The 20,770-nt window shown below is 45.4% G+C and overlaps 1 protein-coding gene across 4 annotated transcripts in view; it reads left to right on the top strand.

Moving 5' to 3' along the window:
• Window positions 1-6,560, top strand: part of LOC146180285 (constitutive coactivator of PPAR-gamma-like protein 1 homolog) — a 105,702-nt gene extending 99,142 nt beyond the window's left edge. For all 4 annotated transcript variants that reach the window (XM_084579497.1, XM_084579496.1, XM_084579499.1 and 1 more), the window contains one exon: window positions 1,289-6,560. In XM_084579497.1, coding sequence (XP_084435623.1) covers window positions 1,289-1,463 — 175 coding nt within the window. In that variant the 3' untranslated portion in view covers window positions 1,464-6,560. The remainder of the gene's footprint in view (window positions 1-1,288) is intronic.
• The last annotated feature ends 14,210 nt before the right edge of the window (window positions 6,561-20,770 follow it).

Here is a 20,770-nt window from a genome sequence, read left to right as displayed (position 1 = left end):
GCGAAAATGGCCGACTTCCAAAGGCAGTAACTCCGCACCTACACCACCAATTGCGAAAAGTTTGGTACCAGTGGAAAACTTGTTTCTGCAGTACTCCTCCCATTCGTACCACGCGTCTATGATAAAAAAATAAACACAAATGTTAAAAATGCGAAGGCCTCTGCTGAACCACTGCTAGGTGCTGATTGGTAGTGCCAGTCACATACTGCTCAGCGTGCCTTGTGAGTAGCTGCTGAAAAGTGCTCCATTGCTCGTGTCGTTTGCTCCCCCCTCATTCCCACACGATTTTGTCAACTGCTCAGAACTTTCTGAATCCGCGGCTGCTGTTCTGCATTTTTCACCACCCCCTTTGTTACATTAGGCTTCATCTGTGTGCCAGCAATGCTTGGTGCAGAAGTATAGGACGAAGTATGCGCGTGGGCAACACAAACACAGTCCTCCTATCCCGAAAGAGAAGTAGTCGGCGGCAGATGAATCGGGCGAGCCAAGGGGTGGGTCGACATCAACGCTTTTTGCTCCGACACGATCCATCTCCAGAGAATGGATGTCTAGCTGCAACATCGTGATACAGTTCTAATACGAGGAAAGTATGCGCTGCCACGTTTACGGCAAATGCTTGCCTAACCGGATTCGCATCATTCAGGTGCACATTGAACCGCTTTCTGTGCCCTCGGAAACAGCCCAGAATGAAGCGTGCAGTGTTCACGATTCCAGCGCTGAGGCATTTTGATGGACATAAAGTGGCTGTGCAACTTGGCAGTTTTCTCAAAAGTGCTTTTTGACCCGCCTGTCATGCATGCAGAAAGCGCAGCAAAACAATCGCTTGATGGATTTGCACGAGGTTAATTGCTTTGTATTCCTTGGTAAATTGTTTATGCTATGACGTTCCTAAGTTTTGAAATATGGTATCACTTGTTTATGTTTTAGCTATTTTGACAGTGAAAATGAGTCTGCCATGCAAGTATGGATGTAATGTTCTCTGTAGAAAAAAATGTCAGACCGTATACTTTGGCTAAACTTTTAAAGCAACTGCAGGCTTGTTTTGTTGTGCCAGGCTTTCTAAAGCAAGTTTAGTTTAACAAGGATGCATATAAAAATGCGTGATGTCAAAACTATTTGTTTAGTGAAACTTCATATTTATTCAATCACAGCACTTCCCAGTAAGTGTGCCAAATTCCTTCCCCTCGAATTCCCAAGTTAAATAGGCTACAGCTGAATAACCACGAGCTGATTCCCTGTTGGAAATGTGGGCCTAGCCATAATGTGCCTTCAACCCGTGCTGTTTCAGCTGCACCATCGAGGTGAGCCAGCTGTCAGGGAGCCTGGACAGTGCTGGCTCAGAGGAGAGCACCCTGCGCATTGCTGGCGCCACTGTCACGGAGAGCGACACGGATGGCCCACTCAGCGCCAATGGTTCCGCTGCCATTGATGTGCCAGCCTCGGAACAATTTGCCTCCGTCTAGCCCCTACCAGAGGAGCCTCCGCCCCGAGGCCTCTTGGGTGCTGACCGGCCTGCCTAGCATTCCACTCTTGTCTTCATTTCTATTTGGGTGCACTTTTGTGCCTGCCTGGACTGGCTCATAAGTAACACTGTTCACCTTCTGTCGTCTTTTCAATTGTTCCCAGTGGATGCATCTTAATTGTATGACTGCCTGGCAGATCGGTCAGCACCAGGGAGGCAGGGCCTTTTCCAATTTTCTCTTCGTTCTCCTTTGGGCGAGCAGTGAGTCAGTCGTGCTGACTGTGGTGGATCACGGGGTACCTGAACACGGCACGAACTGGCCAGGAACTCGTGTGCCTGTGTGTGTGTGTGTGTGTGACCAAAAGTGAGACAAGACTTTCTTCATTGACTCCACCATTCTCTCTTTTCTACTTTTTTTTTTCTTTTTTTTTTTTTTTTAAGGGACTCATCGCAGACTTGGCATGTGTCAAGTGTTAGTGTGGCATCTGACTTGAATGAACTGGACACGCACATAGGGTGTGCCACCATGTTGTTCTCCTTCAGACGAAGGTGTGGCATTCGTCGTACCACCTACTCCATGACTGTTGCCTGCTGGTCACATTGTTTTGGACCTTGTTTTGCTCTGCATTGGTTGCAGTTGATTCTAATAGTTAAGTTGCTCTGTTCATGTTATTGCTTAATTCTCTGCTGTTGTTTTGGCACCTGATAAAACCTGACGAAGAACATATCCATCCGTTCCTCATGTTGCAAAAACGTTGTTTTCAAATTGTGGAAAAACTCTACAGAATGCAATTTGTGGCTAACAGCAGTTTTTACTCTGACGAAAAAAGATGAATTTTTCCAGCACAAATATTTTAGTGACTTGAGGCAGATGGTCATTGGAGCATGGTGTGCTGTGTACAGTGTTTTGCATTATTTTGTTTTCTTTTTTTCTGTTAGGTTATGCAAGGTGTATATTTAATGACAGAGTGTGTTGGAAGCTGGGAACAAGATGGCCGCAGACTGGCTGTGGAGTGTTTCATTGTGAAAAGGTCGGCGGACAAATAGATTACGATGGTGATGTGTTGGCTGATATGGCCACTTGACTTTGGGCAGTGGCACAATTCTTGTGCGAGTACTACTGTTTTGTTTTTTTTTTTTTGTTTTTAATTTTTTCTGGGGAGTAGAAAGCAAAGGTTTGTTGTGTGTCACCTTTGTTAGTGGTCTTGAGGGCAGTCGACTAGCACTGCCCCAACCATTTGGTTTCACAGCAAACCATAAAACTTTAGTAAAGGGGGAGGGTATCTAAGCGGAAGAAAACTGCGAAAGGCACAGCTGTGTGTTGAGCACAGTGCCTCTTACCCCACACATCCCTTGCATTTGGGGGCACAGTGGAGGGGTATTGCATTTCCCCTTAGCCATACAAGAAAGGGAAGAGAGGAATAAAAATTGTTTCTGCAGAGTCCCTCCAGAGGGTTGTTCTTGCAGCAGTATCTCGTCGCTAGGTGACATTCTTAGATTACTTTTCTTTGGGCTGCAGCTATGACGGGGCTTGGGGGAAGAGTTCCTCTGTCATCAACCAAGCAGACCCAGAAATGCACTCAGTGTTACACTTCTTCACTCTGTTTCAGCTAGCCTCTCCTCCCCCCCGTGAAGGGCAGCCGTGAAGCATCAGCCGTTGTTTCCGAGTTGACTCAGGGAGTGTAGCGCGCCTGCAACAATTTATGATGGCCTTCCTTGATGGCGATAAGCGCATTGGCGTTCTGTTGCACACAGTGGAGCCATTGCACCTCAAAGCCAACACAAACTCAGTTTTAGAGAGACTAAACTGAAGCTAACAAGACGGGGGCTGCCGTAGTGCGCACCCGTGCAGCATAGACTTGCTGCTGCAACATTGTGCTTGCACAAAGTTGACGGGAATGATTCTTTTCCCACACACTGCGACAAAAGAGGCAAAGAAGCGCTTCTTTGTGTTCCCGAACATTTTTTTTTTTTTTTTTTTTTGTATTTTTAAGGCAAGACAAAAGCGTCTCGTGCACCTTTCAAGCTAAGTGCCCTACTTCTCAATGCAGCGTCACTGCAGACACAGTTGTTCGCGCATTTTTGAGAAGGGAGCTCTGTAATGAGCTGATATTAAGAGGCGCAGTGTCTTGCGACCTCTCTCTCTCGCAACTTCATGAGACAACCCATGGCCCATCAACGCTTAGCATACTTGGGCGCCTGAACGATCAGGCTAGAACAAGTAATTCTAAAGTTTATGTGACATTAATGTGGCATCTTGAGCGCGAACTGTTCGTGACCACACAGATGACCAAACCTTTCAGAAAGGTAGTGCAGGGAGGTTTGGGTGCTGCAAAGTGAGGACACATTCTTCTTTCTTTCGAGCAGAGGCTAGTCCCCAACTGCGCATGCACCCGCCCCCGTTTTGCCATTAACTGCATGTGCGCAGGTGATTCAGTCTCTTCTTTTTGTAGGCTCTCCCCGTGGGGTGACGTCTCAATATCCTCCACCTTTTTAGTTTTTCCCCTGCTGTAATTGACCGCGGCGGTCGCCTGCACTTTGCATTGTCGCTTTTGCTGCTCTGTGCAGATGATGCATTTCAGTGACATTTACCCCAATACTAGATGGCGAGTGTAGGCAGGGGAGCTACAAAAGCTGTGCACAAGCTATAATTCATTTGCTGTTTTTACTTTAGTTTTAGGACCAGGTCCTGGTTTATTAGTTCACCTCTATGCTGCATCAGTGGTAGGTGGCAGCAGCTGCTCCCTCTCCCAACCCTTGATTCGCACCTAACGTTTATTATGCATCCATTTTTATATAGCACTGCCTCAATGATCTAGCAGTGCTAATATCTGATCTTTCCCCTTATTTTTTTTCACATCTGCAACCCTGCATGACACCCAACGCTTGCCGAGATGAGTTTAGTGTTTTGTCTATGTAATGCCAGGCCACGACACCTTTAGGCGGTTTGCATGCTTAAATCGTGTATTATTATAATCATTACTGTTATATTGCTATTCTGTGGTAGAAAACTTTTGGAGTGAACAAACATTGGAGAGAGAGATAAAAAATACATCCGTGTTGTAGCATTAACACCAAGCACCAATGTTACCGCCACTATGTGCTGTGGAACAACAAATACTATTGCGAGTGGGTGCACCATATCGGTTTGTTAGATGAATATATTATACGTCTGCAGTGTTTGCAATTGTTTGAGTCGCTTTCTCGGTACCATCCGAGCATAGAGTAAGCGGGTGGTGTATTTTTTGCTTTCTTCATTCTTTGAGCAACAGTGTAATAACCTTTGTGCTGCTTTGTGAAGGAAAGCCTGGTGTTCCAGCCGGCACGCCTGCTGCTGTTTCTGCTGCAGTGGCTCGGCTTGGATACATTTGGCTGTGCACAGAATGGTGGAAACGCTGCTTGCTTGCAAGTATGACCCGGCGAGGGCTGCAAATATTCTTTTCCTTTTGCCATTCGTTGCTAGCAGGCATCAAAACTGAGTCAGCTCCAAGGTCACTTGCTGTCCTTGACTTTCACAGTGCCGAACTGGCCATAAATGTCTGTACTTTGAGCAAGCCAGTGGGAGCTACTCTTACTTTTCTGCGTGCTTGTTGACAAACTGTGGTAGCCCACTGAAGTAGAAGTCGAATATCCCTGGACTCTGAATAGATTTTATTGTCCAGGCAGCTGACCTGGGCTAAAATTTCCTAAATTCGGCTGCAAGATTTGTAAAATGTTTCAATTTGAAAAGCAGCCCCTCACGGGTCCTGATCTAGCAACACTTGGTGCAGTGTTTCCTCCATTTTCTGTGCCTTTGTTCTTTCCCAGAAGTCTGGTTGGCAGGCAATGTTAGCACTGGTAGGAGGGCATCTGCAGCCTTGGTGAGACAACCGTTCTGCAAGCAGCCATCTTACTTTTTTTTCTTTTTTATTGGTTTTGTAAATTGCTGTCAGTATGAGAGATCTCTTGGGTCTCTGTTTTATATGGGAACAATCACCAGAGGGTGTTCTTTTTTTCTTTTTTTTGTAAGGCATGCATGGAATGAAGCCTTTCTTTTTAACCTGAACTTGAAATAGTGCCGTACTCGCCACATTGCTTGCAACAGTGCTGCTCTGTTGGACCACTGCGACAAAACTGAATTGCGTGCAACGGTTGTCTCACGCACGTTGTGTTGGCTGCTTGCCCGACCACATTGGCACGGTGCCTGTTGGTTGGGACATCGTGTACCAAGATAAAGCAGGCATTTGCATCTGTTCTCTGCATATATATTGCAATTTCCTTGGTTGTTGTTCTCTCAGAGTGCACCTTACTAACAAACCTGTCTGCCCCTTATTTCTTTAGGCCAACGTGTTGTAGTAAGTGGGTTGTCTGTATACTTGTCAGTTTTTTGGCACAAACATTTATTATGCCATGGTAACCAGTTATCTTGATAAGCAGTGTATCTTAACATTAATCAATGTTGCAGGGAAGGCTGCGCACAATGGTTGCAAAGAAAAAAAAAAAGAGAAAAGGGATGGGAAAATTGTGGATTCATTAAGCGTCACCGGGTACCATAACTCCAGTTGACGTATGCGGTTTACATGTCAGCGTGCGGGTTTCTTCAAAGCCCGCCTTAACTGTAGATTGTAACTTCTTTCTCTTTTTTTTTTTTTGCAGCGCGTGGTTGTATTCTTTTATGTCTTTTACACTTTCTCCACTGTTAAAAAGGCTGGGTAGAGCTGAATGATTCAGAGAACAGGCAACAGAAGCCGTTTCAATGAGAGAAACTGGCCGGCTTAGAAAAGTCACAGGCAGAGTTGACAAATTTGTGCTGTCGAGGCTGGGACAATCTGAAATCGGGGAGGGGGGTACCAAGTGGAAATAGAAGTGGATTTTGGACAAAATGGCTAAGCACGGTATAGGGCACGTGTAACAAGGGACTGAATGGAAATTGTGACTGTATGGGTTGGGTGTTGGTTAATGGCGAGTTGACGAGCATGCAATGTTTTTGCTGGGAAGGAAGGCATCTCTGCGGCGGCTCCAAGGCCGTTGCTGTTGTGCATCTGGTCAAGCCAAGTCTTTGGAGAGGGATGTATTTCATGTGTTGCCAGTTTTGTGAATAAAGTCATTGTTTTCCTCGGCGGAGACTGTTGACCTGCCTGTGGTCACCATATGACCGCAGTGGAAGTGATAACACAAGTTTCTGTAATATTCTTGCATACTACAGTATAATGCATAGTGAAAAAAAGCACTTTTAAGTAAATGCCACAGTCATGGTGCAGCAGCACCACCAATGGTCTAATGAAGACACTCTCTCAGGCTTGATCTGCTACTGATGTGTGTGGGCTTGCTATATAGGGTTTGCTTTGGGCAACAGCTCACTAAATGTGACTGTATGGAACAAAAAAAAGGCTTGAATTCATCGGCAATAAAATCTGCTTCCTCTGAAGCAGTGTCCCAGTGACAAAAGCCATTTTGAGATGCTGCTTTGGAAATTACTCATTTTTGGGCAGCTGTGTGTAGGTCAAGTAGTGCATCTTGCATCTCAAGTAGCAATCTGGAATAGTGTGAACCAATTGTAACGCATGCAGTGGGATTTTTTTTTTTTTTTGATATCCAAGTGGATGTCTTGGTAGAGCACTGCTTTTAATCGCTTTTTCTCTGGAGTTTGGTGGTGTGTAGGTTGTAAAATTGTCGACAGCCTCAAAGGTTAGCCATGCCCAACTTTCATGGCACAGGGAATTTTGTTATATACCATGAAAATGTAAAAAAATGTTCCGTAAATTTGGCTGTGCAGCGAGCATATGCTCACTCTAAATTTCTAAGTAGGAAATGTTTTCCAATTTTCACTCCATTGAACTCCAGCTGAACTACTTTAATCATCTGGGCATCATGTCAAGACTACTCGGTGGGCTAGTTGGTGAGCACAACACATTTCAAACTTTGCCGCTGGGAAGAGACCGGAAATATGGATGCGGCGAACTTGCAGCAGCTTGTTAGTCTGATGTTTTTGTGCATCTGCATTTTCTGTCTTTCTGGGGCAGCACAACTTAAAAACGTGCTGAGCAGCAAATGCTCCTCATGAAGCTCATTTTATGACGGCGTGGTTAATCAGATTAAGGTGTGAGCCCCATCATCAGCCACACCCTGCGGTATCGCACTAGCAGGTCCAACTTGGCAAAAATCTGTTGACGACACTGGCTGCAGTGAAGTCTTTTTAAGAGCAAAAGCCATAATTTTCTTCAGTTGTATCCAAAATGTTCTTTCGAAAGTTATTTGGACACTAGAACTTGGATGCCTGCGAATGAAGAAGGAAATAAAATTTCACTGTGTTCCGATGCATTGATCACTGCGTGCAAGAAAACTAATCGACCGTAGCTAAAAACATTGGTGGCCTGCACTGTATGGCAGCTAAGGTATCTGCGAGTTCCGACCTCCGCAGAATAAAAATTGCCGAACCTTTGAACGGATCGGATGAGAGTCGGCGGGAGTGTACACAGTATCTAGTCTTGTAGCAGGAAAAAAAGCAGTGGAAGCCTTGTTACTGAATAATTTTAGCAGCGATGTGACATCACAATGATATGTGACGTGAATATCGGCAGCGCTACGAGTCGTGAATATCAGTGTCAAATTTTGATGAACCAAAATGCAAAATCGAGAGCAAATAACCGGGTTGCATTTACGACCGGCTTTAAGCGCCTCCTCTGGCTGCTCTATCTGGCGGCAGCTTGTCCCACGCCAAGCGAATGAATGAAAAAATGGACAGACGGCAAGGTAGCTGACGTGCTTTGTAAAGCTCGGAGTTCTCTTGCGAGCGTCAGCTCTTCACATCGCAGATACGTGACGCTGTAAATGGGAAAATACCCTCATCGGACAACGCGGATCTTCACAGACGTTCGCTGCGAATCACTTTCTTGCCGATCACGCTCAGCCGTTTCAAACGAAAGCGCCAAGCGTAGCATTCGCTCGGCGGAATATTTGAGCGTGCGGCGCGAGAACTGCAACGGGCGGCCACTGTTTACGTGCGTGATGGCACGTAGCATTTGACCCAGTTCGCTACGGGACAAACTGCGCTTGCGCCCAGCCGGATCAATCAGTCTGCGGCTAACGTTTGGGTCGACGTGCACAACAGGCTCTAAACTGCTCGGTTCTGCGCTTTATTTTCACAAATCGGGCTGGAAATGTAAACAAACCGCGTGCATCACCTCAGGCCGGGGCGAGACTAAAACCCGCCATGAATAGGGTTTTTTCGGCTAAAACTTTGTCCCTAGATTTCCCCAAACGCATTGAACGCCATGTTTTTACAAAGTACCTAAATGCTGACTATTATGTGCCTAGTTGAGTCTGAATTTGTCCCCAGATTCGTGGCGGGCTGGCGGGCTTTTCGGCTCTTTCCTCGTTGTCGCCGACGGCGTCCAGAGCTTTTGGATTGACGAGCTCTGGACGACGCCGTCGTCGGCGCATTCGGGCAGTGTTTGTAAAGTCTCCCAGTTATTGGCGTGGTTTTGCTGCAGCGGAGGTAGTGCAACGCACCCTTAACATTAAACCATTCAACAGCAAAAGTCGGACGTTCGATTCATGGGTACCGAGCAAATTTGCGATGTCTGCGTCAACGATCTGACATCGGCCGTCGCTTCTCACGTAAGCCATTGTCATTGCTGTTGTTTTTTGACATAGTGCGCTGAGTGCAGCGGTAGGTGGGTGTCGTGTCCATTTTTGTCCGCGAAATCAATGCGAGAGGTGTCATTCAGTAGTGAATTAAGGTAAACAGCAACCTGGTACTTAATTGTTTTTGAGCTTGCAGATATGACAGATCGAAATTAGCGTGCAATTTGTCAATTACTTATATCTCTGTGGCATGGATGCCACCTTCTAGCTTCGGAAAGCAATCTGAAGACGGTGCAAAACTCGTGTGTTTTATCAGAACATGTATCGATATATAAGCAGTATAGCAAAAATGACTTTGGAAGGAATGAAATTGTTTCCAACAAAGCTTTGCGCAAATACATTTTTTTTTTCTATCAGGAGCTTGCGACAGCGCAACACGACAACGTAGGCACTATACTGTGTCAGCTTGCTGCTTATCTGATTCTAATTTAAGATGATTAGCATTAGCAGCATTTGAATTGTTTTAGTGGTTATTTTATTACATATACAAAAGGAAAGAAAAGATGTTTGCCAGCCCCGGTATCTGATATCTGGAGCACCTGAACAAGGGCGGTGGAATTAAAGGGATAGCGAGGAAGGGGTAGATGAAATCAAAGAGGTGAACGATAGGGAGAAAGGACAGGGTAGGTAAAAATAAAAAATATATTGTATATAAAATATAAAAATATATCACAATATATATACACTATGACACAATATACAGTAGTTCGCTTGAGGCCCAGAGTAACGAATGCAGCGAGCTGCCAAAATGCGGCCAGGAAGGTAGCTTGCTTAACTTCCTTCAGGTCACTTGCAGCAGCCTTGTTACTGTATACGTGTTAGTAGACTATAAACTTGGGCTGATATCTCATATGCAATGCTGCTTGGTAGAGCACTCACTTCATTTCAGTGTTTACATGTGTCTATGCCATTTTTTGTTTTTACTTTCAGCAGTCTTGGAGACGCAGCCGCTCGTTTATTTTGGACAACTTTTGCATCCTTGGCTCCCTACATGTACAGTACATGTACCAAGGTATATATATGTGCATTATATTCAGTATTTTCATTTTATTTTTCAGTGCATGAGTATCGTTTCTGCTATGGATAGCAATTTGTTAAGTGACTGAAAAACATTTATAGCAACAATTAAAACATATGAGTGTCAATCTGTGAGGCCACATTGTTGCCATTGTCGTTGGTATCGTCTGGACATGCCACACCCTATACCCAATGAATATAGTCATTCCACCAAACTGAAATTGAATCTGGGTTGCAATACACACTTATACGCTATAATACCCCAGCACTCAACCCAACACTACGTCTCGTAACTGCCACACTTGTTGGCTGCTTACTGCACCGAGCTACTCCAGCGCTTACTGTTAGCATTACACACCCATATATTTTTATTTATTTATTTATTTATTTATTTCAAATACCCTAAGGGCCTTTGCGGGCATTACATAGGGGGGGATTCATCACATAAACACAAATAATTTACATTACAGGCAAAGAAAAAGCTGTAAGCAGAAATAGGTGCACAAAACACCATGAACAATTTATCCAGTGACATCTAGATGCTAGAATCTAAGAAAGAAGACATTTAGAATGGGAGCAGTTAGGGATAAGAGTAGATGGAGAATACCTCAGTAATCTGCGATTTGCTGATGACATTGCCTTGCTAAGTAACTCAGGGGATGAATTGCAAAGAATGATGACCTAGACAGAAAAAGTAAAAAAGTAGGCTTGAAAATCAATATGCAGAAGACTAAGGTAATGTTTAGTAGCCTAGGGAAGGAAAAACAGTTTACATTAGGTAGCGAAGCACTGGAAGTAGTAGGCGAATATATCTATCTAGGACAGGTAGTAACAGCAGATCCGGACCATGGAAGGGAAATAACAAGGAGAATAAGACTGGGATGGAGCAAATTTGGCAAGTACTCCCAGATTATGACTAGCAGTTTATCGGTATCGCTCAAGAGGAAAGCATACAACAGTTGCATCTTACCTGTACTCACCTATGGGACTGAAACGTGGAAGCTAACAAAGAGGGTTCTACTAAAGTTGACAACGCAGAGGGCTATGGAAAGAAAAATGGTAGGGATAACGTTAAGAGATAGGAAGTGTGCAGAGTGGGTCAGAGAAATAAGTCAAGTCACTGACATTCTAAGGGAAATCAAGAAGAAGAAATGGTCATGGGCAGGACATGTAGCGCGAGGAAAGGATAAGTGATGGTCACTTAGGGCAACAAACTGGATTCCAAGGGGAGGAAAGCGTAGCAGGGGGTGGCAGAAAATTAGGTGGGTGGATGAGATTAAGAAGTTTACAGGGGTCAAGTGGATGCAGCTCGCACAGGACCTGGTTAATTGGAGGAATATGGGAGAGGTTTTCGCCCTACAGTGGGTATAGTCAGGCTGAGGATGATGATGACGATCTAGATGCTTAAATTAGCATTACCTCATGGTATAGACATCCGCTCACTTGTCCTTGTTGTCATCCATGGCTTGGGCTTACAACCTCCGACTGCTTACTCCTTCACACCCTCGTAGGATAGTCGTGCATGGCGTGTGAGTGCCGTAGATATAAACCAGTATCCTTCAATGCTCTAACCTCACCCAGTATTATTGAGCACTAGACTGGCTTCAGCATTTTGCGCTGCCCTAGCTTAAGCATCTGTTGCGAAATTAAATATTAGCAGCCACATTCTCCTGATGTTATTCTTGCTTTAAATGGACATCAGTATACAGAACAACAGAATGGTGATGGGAAATCGTATTTCCACAGATACAACACAAATGGAGTTTTAGGCCTCGGGAATGCTTTAGATAAATATTTAACTTGATCTCAAACAGTTCAGTCCTGCCATAGTCAAGCCCCCACTTCGCTAAAAAAAAAGAAAAGAAAACAAACAGCAACAGCACGCTAAAATGCAAATGCATATGGATACATTGACGTCAATTGAGAGGCTACACATTTCACATTCATGCGACGTAATCGTGCGCAGCCACTGTCACTTCCTTGATACTGTCCAGACCTGTACCTGCTCATTGTGCCTTACATTCCCTATTCTTGTGAACTGTTTCAAGGAGACCTTGTCAGCGGCTTGTGTTACGTTCCCACGCTTACAGCCACTTTTGCCCTTGCATGCAACATGCTTGATTCCATGATCTTGAAAAGGCTATAACAAGTTCCTGCATTCACATGGAAGCAAATTTGTAAATATGTTGTAAGGCACCTGTTATGTCTGGGCAAGTTCTGTTATGTCTTTTTTTTTGTCCTACTGTTATATGTGCTTGGTTTTTCCATAACCACTTCTCTTGATGTCATACGACTCGAGATGCTTGGGGCATTAAACCCCATAAACCAGTTACCAACCAACCGTCTCTTGGCACTAGCCTGATTTCTATTATTCCACAGTTTTTCAGTGGCAAGAAAGCATGCTGTCATCAGTCTCTCCTTCCTCCATCCTTTTGATCGCTATGTGGTTATTTCTTTCCCTGTATCATATAAGGGGGACACTCTCCTATGTATAGATAAATCAGCAACCGTGCGGTACCCGCTTATTGCAACATTCTTAACAAAACATATTCACTGCAGCTTAAATGTGGTGCTGTCATTATATCATAAGCAGAACAGTCCTCTCGGCACCCCTGCTCCTGACCTGAAGCTCCGGATTCTACACGGCCTACCCCGACGTGAAGCAACTTTGCTGTGCTGCCTGTGGGTTGGTGTAGCATTCACAAATCCTCATTCGTTTGTGATAGATATGGCTAATAGCCCTGCATGTGCAACCTGTGGGTCTGACGAGACTATAGGCCACATTCTTTGCGAGTGGACCACATACAATGCAGAAAAACAGTTTCTCTGCCCTGCACTAGAGTGTCTATATGGACACCCGCTGACAGAAATCAAGATTATATGCCATTGGCTGCGGCGATCGTCTGCGGTAAAGACCTCCCAGGCACTGCTCTGCTTCATGAAAACCACGGGCCTGATCGGTAGACTGTGATTTTGCTGCGATGCGACGTGATATGGCTGTGATGTGACAGTACTGACTTCATATTTCTGTAACTTTCTTTTACACATCACTTTTATATCCACTTACCCCCTTCCCCCAGTGCAAAGTAGCAAATCGGTTTCTTCTTCGGTTAACCTCCCTGCCTTTCCTCCTCTTTCAACACCCCTGCCTATAGTTACACTCAGAACTTGCCTGTGCAATGAACCTAAACCTGAAGTTGCAAACCAAGATGAGGTGAAAAGCAACATAAAGTACTGTAGTTCATGGTCAGGACTTTTATAGAGACTCCAATTATAGTTTGATTCAACGGCAAGTATCCGAAGGCTGTTTGCTATGCAGCACGCACGGTGTGGATGTTCTTGATTGCATACAGCTTCCAAATTTATTAAACTGTCACCACAGAGAAACGAAAGAATGCGTCATTCCAAGCATTTAGTCGAGTATCGAGCACACTGTGATATGTTCATGTTCTCCTTCTTTCCCCTGGCGGTCCGCGAATGGAATGGTTTAGCCGATGAAGTGGTTAATTGCTCATCACTAGATGGGTTCAGTTCACGGCTGGCAATTGTTCCTTGAGTACCCTATATATGTGTAGCCTGACCTCTGTACAAATATAGTGAAACATGTGTCTTCAGTGTGATTGCATTGTACCATATCCTTCTTTTCCATTTCTTGTTCCACACTGCCATATAGAATTATATAAAAATTAGACAAGTGTGGATTGCCAGTATTCCTGTCATTTGCTGTTTCTATATTATGCCCCAAACCTGCAACAGCCTCCAAAAGGAGGCTAGCAGTATGTATGAAATAAAATAAACCAGTTTAGAAAGCTTGTGCCTTTCCTTGCTTTTTGGACGGAACACAAGTTCTCGGGCCATACAGGATCTGCAACTGCTATGGAGGGTCGCACAGACAAGCTAGGCGCTGCCCGATCAGTTCATGTTTCATTGTCAGTATATTTTATGTATATACTAAGGGATACCCCCCCCCCCCCCCCCCCCCCTTTTTTTTTCTCTCTCACTGTGGCCAAGACCAGACAGGAAAGGAAAGAGGACAGGCCATGGTACTCTTGCCTTGTGGAAGGCGAGGGGACGGGTGAAAGGGATAAATTGAAGAGAAAGTGTAAGGTCACTAGGGGTGAGTTGGCTCCTTTTCCAAGGCTAGGGAACATTGGCCTATCTTGCCTTTTCTGCCTAGCCTTGGCCACACTGCCATAAGTTGTCTCCGAGTGTAATTGAAATCGAAAATGACTATTAGTGGGATTTGTTTTTATGCTATGTAAGGCGTAAATTTTCTTTCGTAGCCAAACTGAATCTCCCTTTCATGCCTGGCGTCTGCCTATAAGCTCGTCGAATTTGCGCCTAATTTAAGCGAAAAACGCCATCCTTCTGCGCAAATTAAAATTTCAAAATTCGCGGCCATTATCATCATTATCGTTTTTGTAGCGTCTCGCGCCATCTGTTGTGTATGTACACCAAAAAGAGAAAAATACCAAAACATTCAAGATGGCTGCCTCCATGTTTTGCGCTGAGACGCATAAGTGACCGTCTTTTTTGAAGATATCTTGTCCTGAATGTTTACCCATAACAAAGTTTCACGGTCCTCGCTAATAAATAACACGTCCCGCATCCAAGGTGCTGCTTTTTCTTGCAGGTAAGGACATAAGACGTCAAAGGGCCGCCGCACGTCCTCGCGACGGCGCGATTGTTCCCGCTATACGAGATGTTGCGTTTTGTTGCGCCGGTTGTTTTGTGCTTTATGAAAGTTATATCTTTGTGCTTAGGTTCAGAAGTGTGCACCTAAGTGCCAAGGAATGGGTGACGCCGGGACTAAGGAGGTTGAATCAGGACAAAAAATGTAGGCTTTTCTCTGGCTGTCCAAACTCTATTCTGATCTGCTTACCGCTGTTTTTGCCCGAATTCCATCGCTTTTAATATAATTTATTAACCTTTTTTCCTCGCCCAGCACATTGATGAGCACTGCGGCTACGTAGGGCCCATCGCGCGGTATTAGAGGGAACTGCTCTTGATGGCATAGAATGCCACCACGGTAGGGAAGATTTCTCCTTTGGCTACTACTCTTGTCTGCACCCCTCGCTCTGTTGATGACATTCGAAACGGCACCGCATGTTCATTTACCTTATGGAATGAAAAACGCAAGCGGTTTAACTACTACCGAGGCACTTTTTTGTGCGACTTTTATGCTTCTGAGTGTTCTTTGCTAGAAGCTCTCCGGCACCGATGCTTGCTGCTTGTGCTAGTGGAACGGTAGTAGTAGTGGCGTTCACGGTTTACATTGCTTGAAAGCAGTTTGTCTAGTGAACACTTCGCAGACTTGCAGCTTGTGTCAGCAATACGGCTATTTAATGCAGCAAAATAGAAAAATATTAATGCCATTGTCATGAGGCGAGCCCAAGCTTTTAAGAATGGAATTATGTAGTGGTTGCATAGCATTTGACCCAACAGTCAGACAGATGACTCCACAGGCTGAGAATATTTAGTCAGCCATTTCCTTTCCTGTCCTGTGTACGTACCCTTTCTCTATTTTGTAATGTTGGTAATTTCCTACACCTAGAATAAAGCAGCTTGTGCTCTGCCCTGTGAACCATTTAACATCTCCTATTCTAGACCTGCTCAGCACGAGTGCCAATGCTTTTTTCTGGATAGTGCACCAATCAGGCCAGTAGAAGACTTTACTGCCAAATAGTGTCATAAGCTTGAGCTTATTGAAGGCACTGTGCAGCTGAAGAAAGCCATTTAGCAATCGCCATTCCTTGCAACTTTCAGGCTCCAGGGTGTTTCCGAAATGCAAATTTATTGAAGAACCCTGGCTAGTTTTGTTCAAGCTTGGTTGCGGGCTAGAGTGCATCATTTTAAATGATGCACATTAGCCAGCTGGCAAATTTGCACAATGCTAACAAATTAGGAACAGCCCAACAGCTTGAGTAACTAGAATAGCAGCTTGGGCATGTTGGTTATGCATCTTGAGGATAACAGCGCGGGCCACAGGACGGGAGCACACGAATAGAGGACGACACAACGAGCGCTGACTTTCAACAACGTTTATTTTGGAACACCCTCAGCTTCTTATACCCTAACGCCACAGACGCGTACAGATGACTTGCACATATTAGCAAAGTTAAAAAACAAAACAAAAACATAATATTAGATAAATAAATACACGTTCCACATAACCTTTTCTTGCACACAGCGTGGTGCACTCTCTGAACACTCATGGAGACGATTGCACATTCAGCAGTTCGATTTCTTTTTGTGTTAACAGCAGGGACGGTTTGCTTACACATCGTTCCTGCAGTCTAGCTATCTCAGCGGCTTCAATTATCTCCCGAACCAGCGCCTCATTATGTTTAGCTAGAACTTTACATTGGGTGAATTGCACGCAGCAAGTTTTTGACGCGCAGTCTCTTACATGGATCCCCAAATGCCTGCTTTTTTGTTCGACGTTGTTTTTGTGTTCTTTCAGCCTGTCATTTGTGCACCTTCCAGTCTGTCCTACGTATTCCTTCCCACACTTCAAGGGTATGGAATAAACAACGCCTTCCGCGCACTCCACAAATCGACTCTGGTGGTTTGTTACGCACCCCCTCTGCCTTTGCGATCCATCAGCGTTTACACGTCGGCAGAGGCTTTTCAATTTTTCAGGAGCAGTAAGCACTACATTAACGCCTGCTCTACGACCGATCTTTTTTAAGCGATGGGAAATGTTGTGCACATACGGTATGGCCACAATCCTGCGCTTGTTTGTTGTCTCCCTGTTCTCGTCACCTTGTTGAGCACCGACACGCTCGAGTCTCAACTTCTTGTTCAAACGTTCCGCAACAGAAACAAGCAAATGTGATGGGTACCCAGCTCCTGTAAGGCGGTCAACCTGGCGATGAAAAGTGGCCTCCATGGTGTGAGTGCATGACTTCTTGAGAGCATTTGACAAACAAAGGTTTGCAACTGCTCTTTTCACAAGTTTGGAATGAGCCGAGTAGAAAGGGAGTGGCGCCTTGTCACCTCTGGGTTCATAAGCCCAGCAGACCTTCCCTTGCCCGAAATCAAGTCTGAGATCTAGAAATCTCATAGACCCCTGTACCGGGACTTCGTAGGTAATCGTGAGCGGCTGAAGAACGTGGTTAAAGCACGCCACTACTTCCTGAGCTACGTCTTGGGCGTTCGTGCCGCGGCCATCACAGAGCACAAGGTAGTCATCGACGTACCTAAACACTTTGCGGATGCTTGTGCCGGGGAGGGCGTTCAGAAGGATTCTGTCTTTCTGGGCGAGGTACAAGTCACTGAGGATTGGTGCAATACAAGAACCTATGCACACGCCGCTTTTTTGGAGATACATGTTACCCTCCCAGAGGACATGGGTAGACTTCAAATAGACAGCAAGCAGCTCCAAGAACCCGCCTGTCGACACACCACAGGCATTTTGAAAAGTGATTGCACCGTACGTATCTATGCAAGTCTCTACACATTCTAGGAGATCATCTTGGGGAATCGAATAGTACAGATCTTTTACATCTACCGAACAAGCTGCAAAGTCAGTGCTAGAATTGTCATTTAAAAACATTATTAAATCGTCTGATGATTTCACCTGGAAAGGGTCGTCACAGTCTAGTAATTTTAGTTTTTCCTGTAAGAACTTGGCGATCATTTTTTGCCAGGTCCCATTCTCAGAAACTATAACCCTTAGGGGCCAGTCAGGTTTATGCGTTTTCACAGTGAAAAACATGTCAAGAGAAGATTTTTTACTGGTCTCAATGCTGCGCACTAGGTGGTCAAGTTTAAGGTTTTTGCATAGCTTCTTAGCATTTGACTTCGCTAATATGCTAACTTCGCTAACTTTGCTAATATGTGCAAGTCATCTGTACGCGTCTGTGGCGTTAGGGTATAAGAAGCTGAGGGTGTTCCAAAATAAACGTTGTTGAAAGTCAGCGCTCGTTGTGTCGTCCTCTATTCGTGTGCTCCCGTCCTGTGTCCCGCGCTGTTACCCTCAAGATGCATAACCAACATGCCCAAGCTGCTATTCTAGCTAACTACATTTCTTGTACTTCGGGCTCCTTTCAATGTTTCACCCTTGACTTCTCAGCCCTCATTGCCCTCATTGTCAACGCACTCTGCCGAGCGAGAACAATGTCGTTCTGCGCACGTATGAAGATTCTTCCTCCGGAAGTGATAGCCCTCTTTGGAGGGTATGCACCCTCTGACAGCCATGGGCGAAGATGCCTGAAGATTTTGAAGTCAGAATGGTACCGGCAGGCCCGCGTGTATAAGGATTGCTTACGCCTCCGGCTCCTCGCCAACCCCCGGCAGTGGCGGGACACTTCGCTGCTTCTTGATAGATCCATCGAAGGCTTCTGGAACTTCACCTTGGCTAAGCTGCGCGCCGGCATCTCCTCGAAAAGAAGAGCAACGGAAGGACAGACAGCTGGTAACAGGGTCCACACCTGCGGAGTCAAAGGCCTGCCTCAGTCAGTCCTAGAAGTTTTACGCCACGGGCCGAAGTTCGCCGTCGAGCCTAAGAAATCCGCACCGGAACTTCTGGCCATGGCACGACGAGTTGCGCGGGCTGCACCGGAGTCCGAAAGTTCCAGGTGCGTCTCAGACGGAGTGGACGTGGTCGCACGCTGCCGACTGCCCAACAGAAGCCTGCCTGTAGGACGAGCGGTGAAGTATTTGAAAGAACATTCGCTTTCATTGCTTACTTCGGACAAGGAGGGCGGCTTTGCTGTGTTACCTATTGACTTGTGCAAAGCCAAGGCGCTAGATGCCATTAGTTCTGTTTTTAATAGACACAAAATGTCGGTGCTAAGAAAAGCGAAGTCAAATGCTAAGAAGCTATGCAAAAACCTTAAACTTGACCACCTAGTGCGCAGCATTGAGACCAGTAAAAAATCTTCTCTTGACATGTTTTTCACTGTGAAAACGCATAAACCTGACTGGCCCCTAAGGGTTATAGTTTCTGAGAATGGGACCTGGCAAAAAATGATCGCCAAGTTCTTACAGGAAAAACTAAAATTACTAGACTGTGACGACCCTTTCCAGGTGAAATCATCAGACGATTTAATAAGGTTTTAAATGACAATTCTAGCACTGACTTTGCAGCTTGTTCGGTAGATGTAAAAGATCTGTACTATTCGATTCCCCAAGATGATCTCCTAGAATGTGTAGAGACTTGCATAGATACGTACGGTGCAATCACTTTTCAAAATGCCTGTGGTGTGTCGACAGGCGGGTTCTTGGAGCTGCTTGCTGTCTATTTGAAGTCTACCCATGTCCTCTGGGAGGGTAACATGTATCTCCAAAAAAGCGGCGTGTGCATAGGTTCTTGTATTGCACCAATCCTCAGTGACTTGTACCTCGCCCAGAAAGACAGAATCCTTCTGAACGCCCTCCCCGGCACAAGCGTCCGCAAAGTGTTTAGGTACGTCGATGACTACCTTGTGCTCTGTGATGGCCGCGGCACGAACGCCCAAGACGTAGCTCAGGAAGTAGTGGCGTGCTTTAACCACGTTCTTCAGCCGCTCACGATTACCTACGAAGTCCCGGTACAGGGGTCTATGAGATTTCTAGATCTCAGACTTGATTTCGGGCAAGGGAAGGTCTGCTGGGCTTATGAACCCAGAGGTGACAAGGCGCCACTCCCTTTCTACTCGGCTCATTCCAAACTTGTGAAAAGAGCAGTTGCAAACCTTTGTTTGTCAAATGCTCTCAAGAAGTCATGCACTCACACCATGGAGGCCACTTTTCATCGCCAGGTTGACCGCCTTACAGGAGCTGGGTACCCATCACATTTGCTTGTTTCTGTTGCGGAACGTTTGAACAAGAAGTTGAGACTCGAGCGTGTCGGTGCTCAACAAGGTGACGAGAACAGGGAGACAACAAACAAGCGCAGGATTGTGGCCATACCGTATGTGCACAACATTTCCCATCGCTTAAAAAAGATCGGTCGTAGAGCAGGCGTTAATGTAGTGCTTACTGCTCCTGAAAAATTGAAAAGCCTCTGCCGACGTGTAAACGCTGATGGATCGCAAAGGCAGAGGGGGTGCGTAACAAACCACCAGAGTCGATTTGTGGAGTGCGCGGAAGGCGTTGTTTATTCCATACCCTTGAAGTGTGGGAAGGAATACGTAGGACAGACTGGAAGGTGCACAAATGACAGGCTGAAAGAACACAAAAACAACGTCGAACAAAAAAGCAGGCATTTGGGGATCCATGTAAGAGACTGCGCGTCAAAAACTTGCTGCGTGCAATTCACCCAATGTAAAGTTCTAGCTAAACATAATGAGGCGCTGGTTCGGGAGATAATTGAAGCCGCTGAGATAGCTAGACTGCAGGAACGATGTGTAAGCAAACCGTCCCTGCTGTTAACACAAAAAGAAATCGAACTGCTGAATGTGCAATCGTCTCCATGAGTGTTCAGAGAGTGCACCACGCTGTGTGCAAGAAAAGGTTATGTGGAACGTGTATTTATTTATCTAATATTATGTTTTTGTTTTGTTTTTTAACTTTGCTAATATGTGCAAGTCATCTGTACGCGTCTGTGGCGTTAGGGTATAAGAAGCTGAGGGTGTTCCAAAATAAACGTTGTTGAAAGTCAGCGCTCGTTGTGTCGTCCTCTATTCGTGTGCTCCCGTCCTGTGTCCCGCGCTGTTATCCTCAAGAAGCTTGAGTAAG

This window comes from Amblyomma maculatum, chromosome 9 (genome assembly GCF_055883805.1).
Source record: "Amblyomma maculatum isolate TAMU_Amacu chromosome 9, ASM5588380v1, whole genome shotgun sequence".
Taxonomy (NCBI): domain Eukaryota; kingdom Metazoa; phylum Arthropoda; class Arachnida; order Ixodida; family Ixodidae; genus Amblyomma; species Amblyomma maculatum.
Note: the sequence above shows the minus strand (reverse complement) of the source record. Positions and strands in the feature narration are given on the sequence as shown.